This window comes from Paramormyrops kingsleyae, unplaced genomic scaffold, assembly GCF_048594095.1.
Source record: "Paramormyrops kingsleyae isolate MSU_618 unplaced genomic scaffold, PKINGS_0.4 ups26, whole genome shotgun sequence".
In the NCBI taxonomy this organism is placed as follows: domain Eukaryota; kingdom Metazoa; phylum Chordata; class Actinopteri; order Osteoglossiformes; family Mormyridae; genus Paramormyrops; species Paramormyrops kingsleyae.
In genome coordinates, this window is record NW_027325964.1 from 1677907 (window position 1) to 1697163 (window position 19257).

General features: G+C 45.0%; 2 protein-coding genes across 4 annotated transcripts; both read left to right on the forward strand.

Moving 5' to 3' along the window:
• Positions 1-9561: 9561 nt before the first annotated feature.
• Positions 9562-11531, forward strand: LOC140583898 (uncharacterized). The gene is made up of 5 exons (XM_072707843.1): positions 9562-10428; positions 10528-10885; positions 11021-11166; positions 11263-11301; positions 11424-11531. Exons 1-5 carry the CDS (start codon positions 10123-10125, stop codon positions 11529-11531), a joined length of 957 nt encoding a protein of 318 aa, XP_072563944.1. The 5' UTR covers positions 9562-10122.
• Positions 11532-14803: 3272 nt separating this feature from the next.
• Positions 14804-17936, forward strand: LOC140583903 (uncharacterized). Of its 3 annotated transcripts, none has more exons than XM_072707856.1 (7): positions 14804-14903; positions 16122-16391; positions 16491-17129; positions 17228-17266; positions 17389-17493; positions 17575-17675; positions 17805-17936. In XM_072707856.1, exons 2-7 carry the CDS (start codon positions 16146-16148, stop codon positions 17821-17823), a joined length of 1149 nt encoding a protein of 382 aa, XP_072563957.1. In that variant the 5' UTR covers positions 14804-14903; positions 16122-16145; the 3' UTR covers positions 17824-17936. The 3 variants fall into 3 exon arrangements, with proteins under 3 accessions (XP_072563957.1, XP_072563958.1, XP_072563956.1); XM_072707857.1 differs by lacking the exon at positions 14804-14903 and having other exon boundaries at positions 15525-16391; positions 16491-16848; positions 16984-17129; XM_072707855.1 differs by lacking the exon at positions 14804-14903 and having other exon boundaries at positions 15525-16391.
• Positions 17937-19257: the final 1321 nt, after the last annotated feature.

Below are 19257 nucleotides of genomic sequence, written 5' to 3' on the forward strand. Positions count from 1 at the left end.
ACCACAAAAGCTGGAGGACAATGCAGCTGAAGGGGAAGTAGTTCTAGTAGTCCTGGGGAATTTACACAAATTTGCACAACTTTAGTTGATGGGTGTGAAGCAAGTCAAGATGGAGGTGCAGTCTCTCAAGCATATTACACCCAGCAACACAAGGGGCCTGTTTGTCTGGAGAAATTGTATGTCTTGGCATTAATGTAACTCAGTGTGATTTATTGGACCAACCTGATTTTTAATGCATAGAGAAGCCCACACTAAAATGCAGTCAATTGTACTGTACCTCAGTGTCAGGCCAATTGACCATAATACTGATAAATGTGTGTGTGTATATATATATATACACACACACACACACAAAATCAGGACTTAATATTGACCTCACATTCTTAAAGTCTTAAAATTTATAATTCAGACAATTATGCCTGAAACATCAGGATGATGGACTGCCTCACTTCTCTAAATCTGACTCTCAGCAACTAGTGAGTTGTAACTTAAAAGTATTTTCCCCAGATGAGAATAAATCCAGTTCGCATGTAACAGTTTGCTGGAAGCATGTCTTTGTTTGTCTGCAAGTGTTTTTGATGGTTCCGTAGAGAGGATTTTGGTTTTAAGTTGAAATGTCAGGTATTGTTGGTTACAGACACTTGAGACTCGGTGTGTGTGTGTGTGGCTCCTCGGCTGTGCTGATTCTGAATTTCCAAGCCCCAAGTCGCTGTGTTCTCTAGGTTGCCACCTGCTGGCACGAGACCAATGACACGAGGTGCATCTCATTCTGCTTCCCTTATATATTCCAAATCTCTAGTTTGTCACTTCTTAGTGATTCCAGTGAAAAGCTAAAAATGTATCGGTCATCTTGCGTGCACTTCTACACTTTTGCCACAAGACGGAGACAAAGAAACATACTCATAGAGAATTGAAATTTAGTATGTGGGGCTTTTAAACGACACTGATCTTTAACAGTTTAATGTTTGCATCTCTATCAGAACTTACAACTGATTGTTCTTTTTTTCTTATTTTTTCTTATTCCAGTGATTTAATGTTATTGTACTTTCTGTTTGTCCACATCTTATTCCTTTTCTTATTGCATGTAGCTGATGGTAAGCATGTTTTAATTTTCTGCTTCTTGATGATTTACAATGACAATGAAGAGTGGTGGCTACTGATGGCAGGAGTAACGACCTTCCAGACACTCAGGAAATTCCACACATTGCAGTCTCTTTGACAATAGGGAAAGGAATGTGGCAGTTATGATGCTGCTTTCACTCCAAGCAATAAAAGGCAAGGTTTGGGGCTTCACTATTCATTTAGAAAGTTTCTCTGCAAGAGTCAGGAGAGAGCTAACACTGTGTAATTGGCAAAAGTCTTGTTACCAAACTAAGAAAATGTCTGGTAAGTAAGCCACTTTCATCCTATCCGGTAACAGTTTTCTGGATGTATGTGATTGTTTGTTTGTTCATTTTGAAGTGCTTTTAATGGGTCCACAGGGAGCATTTTGCTTTTAATTTTATATGTCAGGCACGTTTGGTTGCAGACGTTTGAACCTAGCTGTATGTGTGTGTGTGTGTGTGTCCGCTTGCCTCATAGATTCCAACTCTCAAGTTTGCCGTTTGTGAGTCATTCTAGAAAAAAAGTTTAAAAAAAAAAATATATAACGGTGTATCACTCATTTTGCCCGCAGTGCTATACTTCTACCACTTGATGGGGACAAAAAAACGTAGTCACAGAGACTTGAAATTTAGTGTGTGGGGCTTTTATACAGCGCAGATTTTGAACATCTGGAATGTAATGTTGCAGTTTGGCTGTTTTTTTTGTTTTTGTGGCCGCTTCCCATTTAGCTTAGTCTTGCATGCATTTCTACAGTAACCCCCACCCCCCCAAGTCATTAGTTGCTTGGTCGCTAGATGTTCTCTAAGTGGTTGTCTGGTGGAACTAGACCGGCAGTACTCATTTAAGATTCCAAATGCTAGTTCTGAAATTTGGTGCCTGTAAGCAGTGAGGATTTAAAAATATATAATAGTGTTCTTGGCAATGTGCTTGATGTGTCTTTTCATACATAAACATTTCAGTCATAGCATCCCTATCAGAACTGACAGTTTATTGTTCTTCAGTCTCTTTATATATATAGCTGTTTTTGGAAATATTAATAATATACTGTTATTGCACTTTCTGTTCATGTTTCTGATCTTTCATTCATGTTTTTTCTCAGTTGTCACTTGGTATTGCATGTATTACTAAATATTAGTACTACTACTGCTAGGATAGGTGCCATTGTTATTTACATATTGTTTTTCTTTGTATAGTCATTGTGCATTCCCTGGATGATGTGGCGATAGAGAACACCACCCACCTGCTCACTGCACGCAAGGAGTTTTCCACAACGATGGACTTTTTGCGTAATGAAGATATGCTTTTGCCAGTTTTCAGCACAACAGTCGAGGACTTTCTTGTGAATAATTTGGAGGTGGAGCACGACTTGGATGGGTTAGTGGTGGAAATGAAGAGTCTAGCTGGACTGAAGCTGGGCTATAGTCAGCTGATGGTGAGGTCTGTTGACCGCACAAAAGTGAATAATCACTGGCGCTGGCTCAAAAAACATGTTCCACTTAAGGAATACAGCAAAGCTGGGCAACGTGCACTGAAAAACAGTTTTGGTCTGATCTTAACGGTGACTGATGGTGGGTACTTTTTAAACATTAGCGTTTTGCCTAGGAGTAAGACGACACCCTCACACAATTTTTTGCGGGAGGACATGGCACGTGTTCAGGCAGCCAAGGTGTTAAATGTTGTGTTTGCTGATTTTAAACGACGCCTAAAGGAACTGGACTTAGTTGACATGATGCGGCCCACAATCATGAAACACAACCTTAATGATATTGACACCATGTGGGTCAGTGAAGGAGACCAGCAATTTATTCTTGCCATATTGGACCAGACCTTGATGATGTTTGATGTGCCGGATCAACCAAAGCTGATGCTGACTCTGGCCAAGTTTGGGCAGAAAAGCAAGACCAAGGTGTGCATCTCAGACCTGGTGCATGACAATTGCATGTTATCTATTTCGACGCACATGGCAATGACAGTAGCCAGCTTTGGCCATGGCATGCACTTGTTCTGGTCTCGGCAGGGGCTTCAGCAGGTTGTCGGTGACAAGGGCCGACTTTTTCCGGTGCTGTCATTGGGTGAGGTGGCAAACTTCCAATCAAATCTGGATGGTCAAGGCATCGACCTGGCAAGGCCTCTCTGGAATGTGATGAAGCCACCTGGTGAACAACCAACTGTTAATTTTGTGCAGCTATACTCCGTCACCCCACACCTCCACTTTCCATTTGTGCCCTGTCACCCAGTCACAGCCACTATTGTGACGTGTGGGCTCCATCAACGGCAGTATGCTTCTGCATTGAAGGGCAGGGCCGAGAAGTACCTTTCAATCTTTGATGACCTGTGTCGGAAGATGTGCATCAAGAGCTGCTGCCGGATGGAGTACGTCACTTACTTTGAGGCTCCCGATCTTCCCTTGGTTTTATTCCCCAAAGATTTTTTTGACACGGACAGCTTGGAAGCCTTGTTCGGCAGGGTGCCCATGGTGGTGCCATTTCTGGACAATGAGAGTGGCGATGGGCTGAGCAGTGTCCTGCAGAGCTGTGTGCAGGAATTGCTGGGTCGACTTGGCAACAACTTTCGAAGCAGAGCTGAGATGGGAGGCTACTATGCTGTGTGGGAGTCTTTTCAGACAGAGCTGGCATTGGAACAGTTTTTTTACGGGCAGCCTTTTCAGTCAAAGTGAGTATATGCATACATGTATTTTTTTGGACTCAATCAACTAGTGTCATTATTTCTTGATATGTTTATCTCAACATTCAGTGTTATTGTTAAGCTGCCCTTGATCCTTGCAGATTGATTTACCTAACTATCCTCTGTGCTGTGTTTTTTCCAGGGTGTCCCAGTTCTCTGTCAGCCTTGGCACTGACACCATCAATGAGAACAGTGTAACACAGCGCAGAGGGATACTGGGCTTGTCACCAATTGGAAGTGCCAGTGTAGGGGAGAATCCTCCTCCATTGGATATCTGGATAAAAGATGAGGTGCAATGTAGTCGTGTTGCCAGGTTGCTGCCGCTTTGTGACACCCTGGAGGCAGCTCCTATTGTTGTTGGGGAGGCCTTGCTTTTGGTTCTCCTGGGTGACATTTTTCAGCGGAATGACAGGCTACCCGTGGCACGGCTGAAGAGTTCAGATCCACCCGGGAAGTTGGTGTCGCACATGACTGTGTCTACACTTTGCGAACAGCTGTCATCAAAAAAGGCATTTGATTCGTATCCTCGGACCTTTGGACGTGCCAGGTCAATGGTGGCAAAGGCGGGGAAAAATGTTCAGCAGTGCTTGGAGCAGGCTCTAGGCAGCTTTCGGTATTTCCCGGCATTGTGCTACTGGGACCAGCAGGGGAGGGAAAATATGACATGGAACTATAAGACCTACATTGAGCTACATAAAACCTCGGAAGCTCCCTCAATTGCAGCGAGGGCTGCTGTTTTGAGCAGTGAGGTGGCTAGTGTGATCGAGAGGAGGGAGCTCACATACTCCCGTAACCTGGTAATGTACAAGGAGCATGGGATGCCGTGGATGGAAGGAGTGCTGTCTCGCCTGCCTAGTAAATGCAGTGCTGGAGAGATAATTAAGATTTTGACACTAGTCAGTTGCTCAGGCCTTATCCAGAATGGGGTCTATATTTCATATGAGAAACTGTCTGAAGTGATCAATGAGCTGCCCATACCCCAGGTCCAACTTAAAAAACTGCAGGTGCTGTCTAACCTGCAGCTCCTAGCACGCCCGGTTATCTGGCGTATCCATGAGTCCATTCCAGTCAAGCTCATTATACCTCCAGTGCTCCCTCCAGCTAAGAAGCCTGCCACAAGCACACGCACAGATACAGAGCCTCCAGGGCAGGAAGAGGAGGAGTCTACTCCAGAGGACAGGCCATCTATAGTTATCCGGACACCGGAGAGGTTCATCCCAGCCAGTTCAACACGGTCCTGGTCCACAGCAGAGATGAGTATCATCAATCTGGACAATACGCTAAGTCACCGGCAGTCTTACCATCAGTATGTTATGGAATGCCAAAGGAGGGAAATACCCTCACACAGCATTGAAGCCTTCAAAAGAAAGCGACAGAGGATGATGATGAGCACATAGGAGATGCAGGTCCTTCAAAGATGTATTACATTCAATGGGCTGAATGCATTGTTCACTTGTTCATGGCACTTTTATGGCTTATTCTCCCCTTCACCTTGAATATGGAGCAGTTTGTTGTAAACAATTCTCACTTCAAGTTTGTTGATGTTGTGGCTATTTCTGTACCTGTTTCATTTCATACGTTGATGGTTGTTTTAAAATAAATATTTCAAAACTCAAACATGAAGAATTCTGTCAATATGAACCTAACGAAATTTACAAGCAGCAAGTGACTTTGTCACTCTGGTTTTGAAGGATTTTAGGCAGTGCAGATTGCAAATTTTTGAGTCAAGTCTCTGGGGAATTCCATTTTGTGACCGTCAACTGGAGAGACTTGGAATTTGGTAAACTTTGCTTTTAGCAAATCTGCGCGCTGCCGATTGTCGTGCGTGTCATTCCCTAATCGGTCAATTCAGATGCATTTGGAGCCATTACAAAGAAAAGATATAATTCACTAACTGCATCAGGGAAATGTGTTCCCGTTCATTTATGTGTTTAAGCTCTTATGACAACATCAGCAAATGTCTAATTTAAGGGAGCTAAAGGCCTCATAAATGACTTGGGGGGTCCGTCACGGCTGAAGCCTACGAGCCAGGGGTCTGAAATTTGGCATGCGTCAACTAGATGTATGTATGAGGGAGTTTGCAAAATTTCATGAGCCCACGCCTTAGAGAACTTGTCTGGTGTAATTTTAAATGTCTAGTTTAAGGGAGCTAAAGGCCTCATAAAGGACTAGGGGGGTCCGTCACGGCTGAAGCCTATGAGCCAGGGGTCTGAAATTTGGCATGCGTCAACTAGATGTATGTATGAGGGAGTTTGCAAAATTTCATGAGCCCACGCCTTAGAGAACTTGTCTGGTGTAATTTCAAATGTCTAATTTAAGGGAGCTAAAGGCCTCATAAAGGACTTGGGGGGTCCGTCACGGCTGAAGCCTACGAGCCAGGGGTCTGAAATTTGGCATGCGTCAACTAGATGTATGTATGAGGGAGTTTGCAAAATTTCATGAGCCCACGCCTTAGAGAACTTGTCTGGTGTAATTTCAAATGTCTAATTTAAGGGAGCTAAAGGCCTCATAAAGGACTTGGGGGGTCCGTCACGGCTGAAGCCTACGAGCCAGGGGTCTGAAATTTGGCATGCGTCAACTAGATCTATGTATGAGGGAGTATTCCAAGTTTCATGCTTGTCAGTCATTCCAGTTAAAAGTTATGAGCATTTGACAAGGCCGAGCTCCTTTTTCCCCATATCAGAGTCCCAGCAACACATGTGTTGCTGCATCTCTGGTTCTCAACTTTAATTCTCAGTTTAATTTCTGAGGCACCGTCGGCTCCAGAGACTTGGAATTTGGTACACGCGTCTCCCAGGCACTGCCGGTTCAGAATCTGCAAGTGCCCGGTCTCCAAGTCGCTGCGTTCTCCAAGTGGCCTCCGGGTGGCGCTAGAGCGTCGGGGCTAAGTGCGTCCCAGTCCCTTTCCCGCACTCATGCCTAAGCTAAGGTTTGGTGCTTGTAAGTCATTCCAGTTAAAAGTTATGAGCATTTGACAAGGCCTAGCTCCTTTTTCCCCATATCAGAGTCCCAGCAACACATGTGTTGCTGCATCTCTGGTTCTCAACTTTAATTCTCAGTTTAATTTCTGAGGCACCGTCGGCTCCAGAGACTTGGAATTTGGTACACGCGTCTCCCAGGCACTGCCGGTTCAGAATCTGCAAGTGCCCGGTCTCCAAGTCGCTGCGTTCTCCAAGTGGCCTCCGGGTGGCGCTAGAGCGTCGGGGCTAAGTGCGTCCCAGTCCCTTTCCCGCACTCATGCCTAAGCTAAGGTTTGGTGCTTGTAAGTCATTCCAGTTAAAAGTTATGAGCATTTGACAAGGCCTAGCTCCTTTTTCCCCATATCAGAGTCCCAGCAACACATGTGTTGCTGCATCTCTGGTTCTCAACTTTAATTCTCAGTTTAATTTCTGACGCACCGTCGGCTCCAGAGACTTGGAATTTGGTACACGCGTCTCCCAGGCACTGCCGGTTCAGAATCTGCAAGTGCCCGGTCTCCAAGTCGCTGCGTTCTCCAAGTGGCCTCCGGGTGGCGCTAGAGCGTCGGGGCTAAGTGCGTCCCAGTCCCTTTCCCGCACTCCTGCCTAAGGGTTATATTACCCTTAGAATCAGGGTTAGAATCAGGGGGTGGTTAAGTTTGAGAACCTATGGTTAAATTCCTCTTAGGGTTAGGACTAGTCCGCCATGAACCAACAGGCTAAAGTAAGTAACACCAATGTATTGTGTTGGATGTGTACACAGGTGTGGTGTCTTTGAAATACATGATTGGTCACGACCTGGAAATACCTTTTATAACGTTTACTGGTGAAATCCATACACGCATGCATTGATAATGTAAGAGTGCCATCTACTGGACATCTACTGTATCACATCCAGTTCAGGTCCAGTCCTTCGCCAGCAAAGGAACTCCTCCTGACCCCATAGTCATACAAGAGCTCATCATCAACTGCAATGTCCTCCACCTAAGGATATGAATAACTTATAAGAATAATATGTTTATATATATATATATATATATTTATATTATAACTATAACATGTTATAGTTATAACTCATAATACGTATTGTTCTAAATAACTCTTGTCTAGCATATGCGTAGTGACAAATGAGAAGCGTATGTTCATTTCGCATTGAATCGTGACTGCATGGCTACGTATTCCTGTATGTAGCAGATGTGTTTTATTATTTACTAGTGTATTGCTTAAATGTTACGTATATGTTAGTTATTATAAATTATAATATTGTTCTACCGAATTTTTGTCTGGCACACGTTGTGTCTGCTGAAAACCGCATGGTTTGTTATGAATAGGCTGCAAAGTACACTATACAGGCAGGATGTAAAAAAAAAAAAAGATCACTATACAACCGCAGATTTCCGCGATAGAAAATGACATATATATTACATATGTTCCACAGAAAAATCCGCGATACAGCGGGCCCCCTCGAGCTTCATGAAGACATTACGGAGGTCAAACATTTATATGACGGGGGTTAGGGTACACAAAATCATTTAGCGTATAACTGTACGGAGGAGCGACCTAAAAGGATAATTTGAAATGCATACCAAAGTGGACATATATGGGTCTCAGACTTTTCCCCACGTATCTATGCAAAATCACCGAAAATTGCAATTTAGGGCATTGCGTCAGCATTTTCTTTCACTGGGTGGGGAGGGGGGGGGGGGGTGTTTGGTGGGGGTAGTGAGTAGCGCGCGAACTTTAATTAGAATTTGAAATTTGAAATTATTTCAAGTATAACACTTACTACAGATTTGCCTAGTCTGGATATTATCGGTCCACATACTTAGACATCATGTAGTTTAAACATTTATATTACGGTCAAAGACAATACCACATAATGAATTAGCGTATAACTCGACGTAGGAGCGACTTAAAAGGATAATTGGAAATGCATGTGAAAGAGGACATTCTGCCCTTCGTGGCCATATATAGGGGTTTCTGGGACTTCTCTCGAGGTATCCATTGAAAGTCACCCAAAATTGTATTTCAGGGCTTTGCGCCAGCATTTTCTTTCACGGGGGGTGGCGCGCGGGCGGGGGCGTGCCTATAAGTGAGCAGCAAGCTAACTTTCCTCATTAGTGTTTATTCGGGACGGGGCAGAGAAGCAGCCGAATTGGTACATCTTCAATTTGAAGTTTTCCCCCAGCACTTCGTAAGTACTTTACGCTTTTTAGACAATGCATTACTTAAGATTTCAAAGTAACTGTTTTACAAAGCATATCGCAGTTTAATTCCATGTTTAGATAAACTTAGTCTGCCGCTTTGATACGAACGCTGCTGTTACAATGTATATGGCTGTTTTGCGTTTGTCTAAACGGGGAATTAATTAATCTGCCGCTTTGATACGAACGCTGCTGTTACAATGTATATGTCTGTTTTGCGTTTGTCTAGACATATAATTAATCTGCCGCTTCTGAAATGCATACGGCTGTCTAATTGGTCTTTGTAAGCTGACGCAACACTCGCCGTGGCCGCAGTTTGTTGGGGGTAGAATCGCCATTTCGGGTGTGTGCTACTCAAGAGCCACCATTTGCCGCGTGGCGTTGCTCGGATACACGTAATCTGCCGCTTTGATACGAACGCTGCTGTTACAATGTATATGGCTGTTTTGCGTTTGTCTAAACGGGGAATTAATTAATCTGCCGCTTTGATACGAACGCTGCTGTTACAATGTATATGGCTGTTTTGCGTTTGTCTAAACGGGGAATTAATTAATCTGCCGCTTTGATACGAACGCTGCTGTTACAATGTATATGGCTGTTTTGCGTTTGTCTAAACGGGGAATTAATTAATCTGCCGCTTTGATACGAACGCTGCTGTTACAATGTATATGTCTGTTTTGCGTTTGTCTAGACATATAATTAATCTGCCGCTTCTGAAATGCATACGGCTGTCTAATTGGTCTTTGTAAGCTGACGCAACACTCGCCGTGGCCGCAGTTTGTTGGGGGTAGAATCGCCATTTCGGGTGTGTGCTACTCAAGAGCCACCATTTGCCGCGTGGCGTTGCTCGGATAAACGTAATCTGCCGGTTTGAAACGAGCGCTGCTGTTACAATGTATATCGCTGTTTAATTGCATGTTTAGACAAACTTAAATCAACAGTCGATTGTGCATATGTGGCTTTGAAGTTAATGCTTGGTTGCCTACCGGTTACGTCAACCTCTTCCTATACGTGCGTGACCACAAGGTGCGCCAGTTCTTCCACCAATGGGTTTATGCTCCCATTTAACCTATAATTGAAATTAAATGGTTGAATAATTAAGTACTTGGTACCACTAGATGGGTAGAGCAATGGACTCTGAACCATATGTAATCAAATGTGCCTCTTTCTAGATGGTTAATAATTTTGAAATTTCTTCTTCATTTCAGGTACTGTTTTTGTGTTTTTCCATCATGCCCCGCAAGCCCCAGGCCTGCCCGCTTTGCCGGGCTGTCTACAAGAACGTTTCGGTCCACCTCCGTGCCGTGCACAAGGTGGACAGCAACGCGGAGAGGAGGCTGCTGAACTCCTTGTCGTCGGGCAGATTTGCCGGGCCGATAGATTGCCCCGTGCCCCTCTGCCCGGCGACAAACCTCAGCCGAATTGACCGCCACCTGAAGCTGCGGCACTCGCTGGACGGCGACGAGCTGAAGCGGCTGGTATTGCATCCCATTCCATTTAATTGTATCTGTATAGGAAATCTATGCTGCAGTTCATCTTAAAGAATCTCACACGATTACCTCCTGCCCAAAACCCAGATTGCGATCGCCAAGAAGGCGGCGGCACGAAGGTCGTTGCACGACTTGAGAGGCGCACGCAAGCAGAGGGAGGATGAGATGGCACGGCTGAAACGGCGGCTCCGACGCCTGGAGAAGGAGGTGGCCAAGCTGAAAAGGCAAAGCTCCTCTGTGCCTCAGGGGTCGGGATCCTGGTCACGTTCGCAGCATTCTGGCGGTCGGCAGTCTCGGAGCGAGGAGGGCGACATGCCATCCCTCAGCTGCAGACGGCGACGATCAGCTCCTGTGCTCGTCACCACCTCCTCCTCCTCAGATGAGGTGGTCACCACAGCGGTCCAGCTCTCCGGGGAAGGCCCCAGTGGCGCCACATGTAGTCAGGGTGAGTCCAGCCGGGTGCAGTTGCTACCCCTAATATGTTCCACAGAAGGTGGAAACGACCTGTGGTGGAAGACACGTCAATCACTTCAGCAAGGGAACAGCTATGGTGAGGCTAAAACAACATATCTTCCAACAGGTGGCACTGCCCAGGTGGAGGGAGACCTGGGGGCACATGGCACGCAGCCATCGTGTAAGGTGGTGGTTGTCCTCCAGCAGCTGGAGCAGGAGGAGGAGGAGGAGGAGCAGCAGCAGCAGCAGCAGCTGGAGGAGTCGGAGTTTGAAGTAAGTTTAACCGGTTAATTTTGGTAATTGAAGCATTAATAACGTGTGTGTGTGTGTGTGTGTGTACATGTCAAACTGAACACATCTCTTTGACAGGTCCCAAGTCCTCTGCCAAAAGCAGTGCCGTTTGCTCGGGTAATGCCAAGGCGTCTTTTTTTTTTTTATTTTATTTTTTTTAACTTTTCAAACATGTTTTGGGTAATTTCTCTGTGATAATGTGCAGTGATCAAAGTAATGTCATTTCTTTAAAATCACAGAAGGCACTCGTCCGACGCAAGATAACGTATCCTGAGACCCTGAAGGATATGCTTCGGCAGCAATTCAGGGACCATTGGCAGGAACGGCCAATAAGAACACACGGTTAGTATGCTGTTTGGTATCATATCAGTTACTGCCACCGATGTATCACGCATGACTGAAATGGAATACTGTCTCTTTCAGATCAACAGAGTCTTGTCCCGGTCTCCCACCCTCCTCCAGCACTGCAAAGACCTCCGACTGACGATTGATAACGTCCGAGGCTTATTGAAGCAAATGCAACAGTAAGCCACCTTCACTGAACATTTAAAACATTTAAGATGGTGGTTGTTACTAATACTTTACTGTTGTGCTTGCTGTTGCTCATATGCTTTTTTTTTTTTTTTTTTTTTCTCTCTGCTTGTCTACATTTCAGATCATCAGTCCCTACATAAGGAGGAAGGATGCCTCTCTGAAAGGCCATCTTTCTTCCCTGTTTTATATCTCCTCTATTAAGTATTTATATTTCTATTTATTTTATTTATATTTTTGTCACAGCTGTTTTATTTGTTGCTTTGCACTTAAGCTTTGAAGTTTACATAGGAACAGGCAAATAAAAGGCCTTTGTTTAATTAATGTCTCAGTTTTCCCTTGTCATGTCCTCCACAAGTCACTGTGCATGGGGTTATGGTAGGCATACTTTTTAACTGATGGGTTCATTAAACACTCGTATGGTTGGGGAAGGGGGGTCTTAGGGTTCGGGAAGGGGGTAAGGGGTTTTAGCGTAATGGCTGTCCCTTACTGCGAATGCCTTGGTCAGCACCACCTCTAGCCTGACCCTACGAGCCAGGGGTCTGAAATTTGGCATGCGTCAACTAGATCTATGTATGAGGGAGTATGCAAAATTTCATGAGCCCACGCCTTAGAGAACTTGTCTGGTGTAATTTTAAATGTCTAGTTTAAGGGAGCTAAAGGCCTCATAAAGGACTTGGGGGGTCCGTCACGGCTGAAGCCTACGAGCCAGGGGTCTGAAATTTGGCATGCGTCAACTAGATGTATGTATGAGGGAGTATGCAAAATTTCATGAGCCCACGCCTTAGAGAACTTGTCTGGTGTAATTTTAAATGTCTAATGTAAGGCAGCTAATGGCCTCATAATGATTTGGGGGGTCCGTCACGGCTGAAGCCTACGAGCCAGGGGTCTGAAATTTGGCATGCGTCAACTAGATGTATGTATGAGGGAGTATGCAAAATTTCATGAGCCCACGCCTTAGAGAACTTGTCTGGTGTAATTTTAAATGTCTAATGTAAGGGAGCTAATGGCCTCATAATGATTTGGGGGGTCCGTCACGGCTGAAGCCTACGAGCCAGGGGTCTGAAATTTGGCATGCGTCAACTAGATGTATGTATGAGGGAGTATGCAAAATTTCATGAGCCCACGCCTTAGAGAACTTGTCTGGTGTAATTTTAAATGTCTAATGTAAGGGAGCTAAAGGCCTCATAAATTAATTGGGTGGTCCGTCACGGCTGAAGCCTACGAGCCAGGGGTCTGAAATTTGGCATGCGTCAACTAGATGTATGTATGAGGGAGTATGCCAAGTTTCATGCTTGTCAGTCATTCCAGTTAAAAGTTATGAGCATTTGACAAGGCCGAGCTCCTTTTTCCCCATATCAGAGTCCCAGCAACACATGTGTTGCTGCATCTCTGGTTCTCAACTTTAATTCTCAGTTTAATTTCTGAGGCACCGTCGGCTCCAGAGACTTGGAATTTGGTACACGCGTCTCCCAGGCAGTGCCGGTTCAGAATCTGCAAGTGCCCGGTCTCCAAGTCGCTGCGTTCTCCAAGTGGCCTCCTGGTGGCGCTAGAACGACGGGGTTAAGTGGCAAAGTCCCAGTCCCTTTCCCGCACTGATGCCTAAGGGTTATATTACCCTTAGAATCAGGGTTAGAATCAGGGGGTGGTTAAGTTTGAGAACCTATGGTTAAATTACTCTTAGGGTTAGGACTAGTCCGCCATGAACCAACAGGCTAAAGTAAGTAACACCAATGTATTGTGTTGGATGTGTACACAGGTGTGGTGTCTTTGAAATACATGATTGGTCACGACCTGGAAATACCTTTTATAACGTTTACTGGTGAAATCCATACACGCATGCATTGATAATGTAAGAGTGCCATCTACTGGACATCTACTGTATCACATCCAGTTCAGGTCCAGTCCTTCGCCAGCAAAGGACCTCCTCCTGACCCCATAGTCATACAAGAGCTCATCATCAACTGCAATGTCCTCCACCTAAGGATATGAATAACTTATAAGAATAATATGTTTATATATATATATATTTATATTATAACTATAACATGTTATAGTTATAACTCATAATACGTATTGTTCTAAATAACTCTTGTCTAGCATATGCGTAGTGACAAATGAGAAGCGTATGTTCATTTCGCATTGAATCGTGACTGCATGGCTACGTATTCCTGTATGTAGCAGATGTGTTTTATTATTTACTAGTGTATTGCTTAAATGTTACGTATATGTTAGTTATTATAAATTATAATATTGTTCTACCGAATTTTTGTCTAGCACACGTTGTGTCTGCTGAAAACCGCATGGTTTGTTATGAATAGGCTGCAAAGTACACTATACAGGCAGGATGTAAAAAAAAAAAAAAGATCACTATACAACCGCAGATTTCCGCGATAGAAAATGACATATATATTACATATGTTCCACAGAAAAATCCGCGATACAGCGGGCCCCCTCGAGCTTCATGAAGACATTACGGAGGTCAAACATTTATATGACGGGGGTTAGGGTACACAAAATCATTTAGCGTATAACTGTACGGAGGAGCGACCTAAAAGGATAATTTGAAATGCATACCAAAGTGGACATATATGGGTCTCAGACTTTTCCCCACGTATCTATGCAAAATCACCGAAAATTGCAATTTAGGGCATTGCGTCAGCATTTTCTTTCACTGGGTGGGGAGGGGGGGGGGGGGGGGTGTTTGGTGGGGGTAGTGAGTAGCGCGCGAACTTTAATTAGAATTTGAAATTTGAAATTATTTCAAGTATAACACTTACTACAGATTTGCCTAGTCTGGATATTATCGGTCCACATACTTAGACATCATGTAGTTTAAACATTTATATTACGGTCAAAGACAATACCACATAATGAATTAGCGTATAACTCGACGTAGGAGCGACTTAAAAGGATAATTGGAAATGCATGTGAAAGAGGACATTCTGCCCTTCGTGGCCATATATAGGGGTTTCTGGGACTTCTCTCGAGGTATCCATTGAAAGTCACCCAAAATTGTATTTCAGGGCTTTGCGCCAGCATTTTCTTTCACGGGGGGTGGCGCGCGGGCGGGGGCGTGCCTATAAGTGAGCAGCAAGCTAACTTTCCTCATTAGTGTTTATTCGGGACGGGGCAGAGAAGCAGCCGAATTGGTACATCTTCAATTTGAAGTTTTCCCCCAGCACTTCGTAAGTACTTTACGCTTTTTAGACAATGCATTACTTAAGATTTCAAAGTAACTGTTTTACAAAGCATATCGCAGTTTAATTCCATGTTTAGATAAACTTAGTCTGCCGCTTTGATACGAACGCTGCTGTTACAATGTATATGGCTGTTTTGCGTTTGTCTAAACGGGGAATTAATTAATCTGCCGCTTTGATACGAACGCTGCTGTTACAATGTATATGTCTGTTTTGCGTTTGTCTAGACATATAATTAATCTGCCGCTTCTGAAATGCATACGGCTGTCTAATTGGTCTTTGTAAGCTGACGCAACACTCGCCGTGGCCGCAGTTTGTTGGGGGTAGAATCGCCATTTCGGGTGTGTGCTACTCAAGAGCCACCATTTGCCGCGTGGCGTTGCTCGGATACACGTAATCTGCCGCTTTGATACGAACGCTGCTGTTACAATGTATATGGCTGTTTTGCGTTTGTCTAAACGGGGAATTAATTAATCTGCCGCTTTGATACGAACGCTGCTGTTACAATGTATATGGCTGTTTTGCGTTTGTCTAAACGGGGAATTAATTAATCTGCCGCTTTGATACGAACGCTGCTGTTACAATGTATATGGCTGTTTTGCGTTTGTCTAAACGGGGAATTAATTAATCTGCCGCTTTGATACGAACGCTGCTGTTACAATGTATATGTCTGTTTTGCGTTTGTCTAGACATATAATTAATCTGCCGCTTCTGAAATGCATACGGCTGTCTAATTGGTCTTTGTAAGCTGACGCAACACTCGCCGTGGCCGCAGTTTGTTGGGGGTAGAATCGCCATTTCGGGTGTGTGCTACTCAAGAGCCACCATTTGCCGCGTGGCGTTGCTCGGATAAACGTAATCTGCCGGTTTGAAACGAGCGCTGCTGTTACAATGTATATCGCTGTTTAATTGCATGTTTAGACAAACTTAAATCAACAGTCGATTGTGCATATGTGGCTTTGAAGTTAATGCTTGGTTGCCTACCGGTTACGTCAACCTCTTCCTATACGTGCGTGACCACAAGGTGCGCCAGTTCTTCCACCAATGGGTTTATGCTCCCATTTAACCTATAATTGAAATTAAATGGTTGAATAATTAAGTACTTGGTACCACTAGATGGGTAGAGCAATGGACTCTGAACCATATGTAATCAAATGTGCCTCTTTCTAGATGGTTAATAATTTTGAAATTTCTTCTTCATTTCAGGTACTGTTTTTGTGTTTTTCCATCATGCCCCGCAAGCCCCAGGCCTGCCCGCTTTGCCGGGCTGTCTACAAGAACGTTTCGGTCCACCTCCGTGCCGTGCACAAGGTGGACAGCAACGCGGAGAGGAGGCTGCTGAACTCCTTGTCGTCGGGCAGATTTGCCGGGCCGATAGATTGCCCCGTGCCCCTCTGCCCGGCGACAAACCTCAGCCGAATTGACCGCCACCTGAAGCTGCGGCACTCGCTGGACGGCGACGAGCTGAAGCGGCTGGTATTGCATCCCATTCCATTTAATTGTATCTGTATAGGAAATCTATGCTGCAGTTCATCTTAAAGAATCTCACACGATTACCTCCTGCCCAAAACCCAGATTGCGATCGCCAAGAAGGCGGCGGCACGAAGGTCGTTGCACGACTTGAGAGGCGCACGCAAGCAGAGGGAGGATGAGATGGCACGGCTGAAACGGCGGCTCCGACGCCTGGAGAAGGAGGTGGCCAAGCTGAAAAGGCAAAGCTCCTCTGTGCCTCAGGGGTCGGGATCCTGGTCACGTTCGCAGCATTCTGGCGGTCGGCAGTCTCGGAGCGAGGAGGGCGACATGCCATCCCTCAGCTGCAGACGGCGACGATCAGCTCCTGTGCTCGTCACCACCTCCTCCTCCTCAGATGAGGTGGTCACCACAGCGGTCCAGCTCTCCGGGGAAGGCCCCAGTGGCGCCACATGTAGTCAGGGTGAGTCCAGCCGGGTGCAGTTGCTACCCCTAATATGTTCCACAGAAGGTGGAAACGACCTGTGGTGGAAGACACGTCAATCACTTCAGCAAGGGAACAGCTATGGTGAGGCTAAAACAACATATCTTCCAACAGGTGGCACTGCCCAGGTGGAGGGAGACCTGGGGGCACATGGCACGCAGCCATCGTGTAAGGTGGTGGTTGTCCTCCAGCAGCTGGAGCAGGAGGAGGAGGAGGAGGAGCAGCAGCAGCAGCAGCAGCTGGAGGAGTCGGAGTTTGAAGTAAGTTTAACCGGTTAATTTTGGTAATTGAAGCATTAATAACGTGTGTGTGTGTGTGTGTGTGTGTACATGTCAAACTGAACACATCTCTTTGACAGGTCCCAAGTCCTCTGCCAAAAGCAGTGCCGTTTGCTCGGGTAATGCCAAGGCGTCTTTTTTTTTTTTATTTTATTTTTTTTAACTTTTCAAACATGTTTTGGGTAATTTCTCTGTGATAATGTGCAGTGATCAAAGTAATGTCATTTCTTTAAAATCACAGAAGGCACTCGTCCGACGCAAGATAACGTATCCTGAGACCCTGAAGGATATGCTTCGGCAGCAATTCAGGGACCATTGGCAGGAACGGCCAATAAGAACAGACACGGTTAGTATGCTGTTTGGTATCATATCAGTTACTGCCACCGATGTATCACGCATGACTGAAATGGAATACTGTCTCTTTCAGATCAACAGAGTCTTGTCCCGGTCTCCCACCCTCCTCCAGCACTGCAAAGACCTCCGACTGACGATTGATAACGTCCGAGGCTTATTGAAGCAAATGCAACAGTAAGCCACCTTCACTGAACATTTAAAACATTTAAGATGGTGGTTGTTACTAATACTTTACTGTTGTGCTTGCTGTTGCTCATATGCTTTTTTTTTTTTTTTTTTTCTCTCTGCTTGTCTACATTTCAGATCATCAGTCCCTACATAAGGAGGAAGGATGCCTCTCTGAAAGGCCATCTTTCTTCCCTGTTTTATATCTCCTCTATTAAGTATTTATATTTCTATTTATTTTATTTATATTTTTGTCACAGCTGTTTTATTTGTTGCTTTGCACTTAAGCTTTGAAGTTTACATAGGAACAGGCAAATAAAAGGCCTTTGTTTAATTAATGTCTCAGTTTTCCCTTGTCATGTCCTCCACAAGTCACTGTGCATGGGGTTATGGTAGGCATACTTTTTAACTGATGGGTTCATTAAACACTCGTATGGTTGGGGAAGGGGGGTCTTAGGGTTCGGGAAGGGGGTAAGGGGTTTTAGCGTAATGGCTGTCCCTTACTGCGAATGCCTTGGTCAGCACCACCTCTAGCCTGACCCTACGAGCCAGGGGTCTGAAATTTGGCATGCGTCAACTAGATCTATGTATGAGGGAGTATGCAAAATTTCATGAGCCCACGCCTTAGAGAACTTGTCTGGTGTAATTTTAAATGTCTAGTTTAAGGGAGCTAAAGGCCTCATAAAGGACTTGGGGGGTCCGTCACGGCTGAAGCCTACGAGCCAGGGGTCTGAAATTTGGCATGCGTCAACTAGATGTATGTATGAGGGAGTTTGCAAAATTTAATGAGCCCACGCCTTAGAGAACTTGTCTGGTGTAATTTTAAATGTCTAATTTAAGGGAGCTAAAGGCCTCATAAAGGACTAGGGGGGTCCGTCACGGCTGAAGCCTACGAGCCAGGGGTCTGAAATTTGGCATGCGTCAACTAGATGTATGTATGAGGGAGTTTGCAAAATTTCATGAGCCCACGCCTTAGAGAACTTGTCTGGTGTAATTTCAAATGTCTAATTTAAGGGAGCTAAAGGCCTCATAAAGGACTTGGGGGGTCCGTCACGGCTGAAGCCTACGAGCCAGGGGTCTGAAATTTGGCATGCGTCAACTAGATCTATGTATGAGGGAGTATTCCAAGTTTCATGCTTGTCAGTCATTCCAGTTAAAAGTTATGAGCATTTGACAAGGCCGAGCTCCTTTTTCCCCATATCAGAGTCCCAGCAACACATGTGTTGCTGCATCTCTGGTTCTCAACTTTAATTCTCAGTTTAATTTCTGAGGCACCGTCGGCTCCAGAGACTTGGAATTTGGTACACGCGTCTCCCAGGCAGTGCCGGTTCAGAATCTGCAAGTGCCCGGTCTCCAAGTCGCTGCGTTCTCCAAGTGGCCTCCGGGTGGCGCTCGAGCGTCGGGGCTAAGTGCGTCCCAGTCCCTTTCCCGCACTCCTGCCTAAGCTGTTTGTTGGTTACGCTAAGCCTAGCCAGATTTGCTAGGTCTAATTGATGTATTTGATAGTTATGCAAAGGCTGCCCAGATTTGCTAATGTCAAGTTATGGATTTGATAGTTACGCAAGGCCTAGCCAGATTTGCTAGGTCTAAT

Excerpts from the sequence above, each read along its gene's own strand:
- LOC140583898 (XM_072707843.1), top strand. The coding sequence starts at position 10,123 with ATGGTTAATAATTTTGAAATTTCTTCTTCATTTCAGGTACTGTTTTTG. Across the intron at positions 11,167-11,262 it reads TGGAGGAGTCGGAGTTTGAA|GTCCCAAGTCCTCTGCCAAA; the intron begins GTAAGTTTAACC and ends TCTCTTTGACAG. Across the intron at positions 11,302-11,423 it reads AAGCAGTGCCGTTTGCTCGG|AAGGCACTCGTCCGACGCAA; the intron begins GTAATGCCAAGG and ends TTAAAATCACAG.
- LOC140583903 (XM_072707855.1), top strand. The coding sequence starts at position 16,086 with ATGGTTAATAATTTTGAAATTTCTTCTTCATTTCAGGTACTGTTTTTG. Across the intron at positions 16,392-16,490 it reads GCGACGAGCTGAAGCGGCTG|ATTGCGATCGCCAAGAAGGC; the intron begins GTATTGCATCCC and ends CCCAAAACCCAG. Across the intron at positions 17,267-17,388 it reads AAGCAGTGCCGTTTGCTCGG|AAGGCACTCGTCCGACGCAA; the intron begins GTAATGCCAAGG and ends TTAAAATCACAG.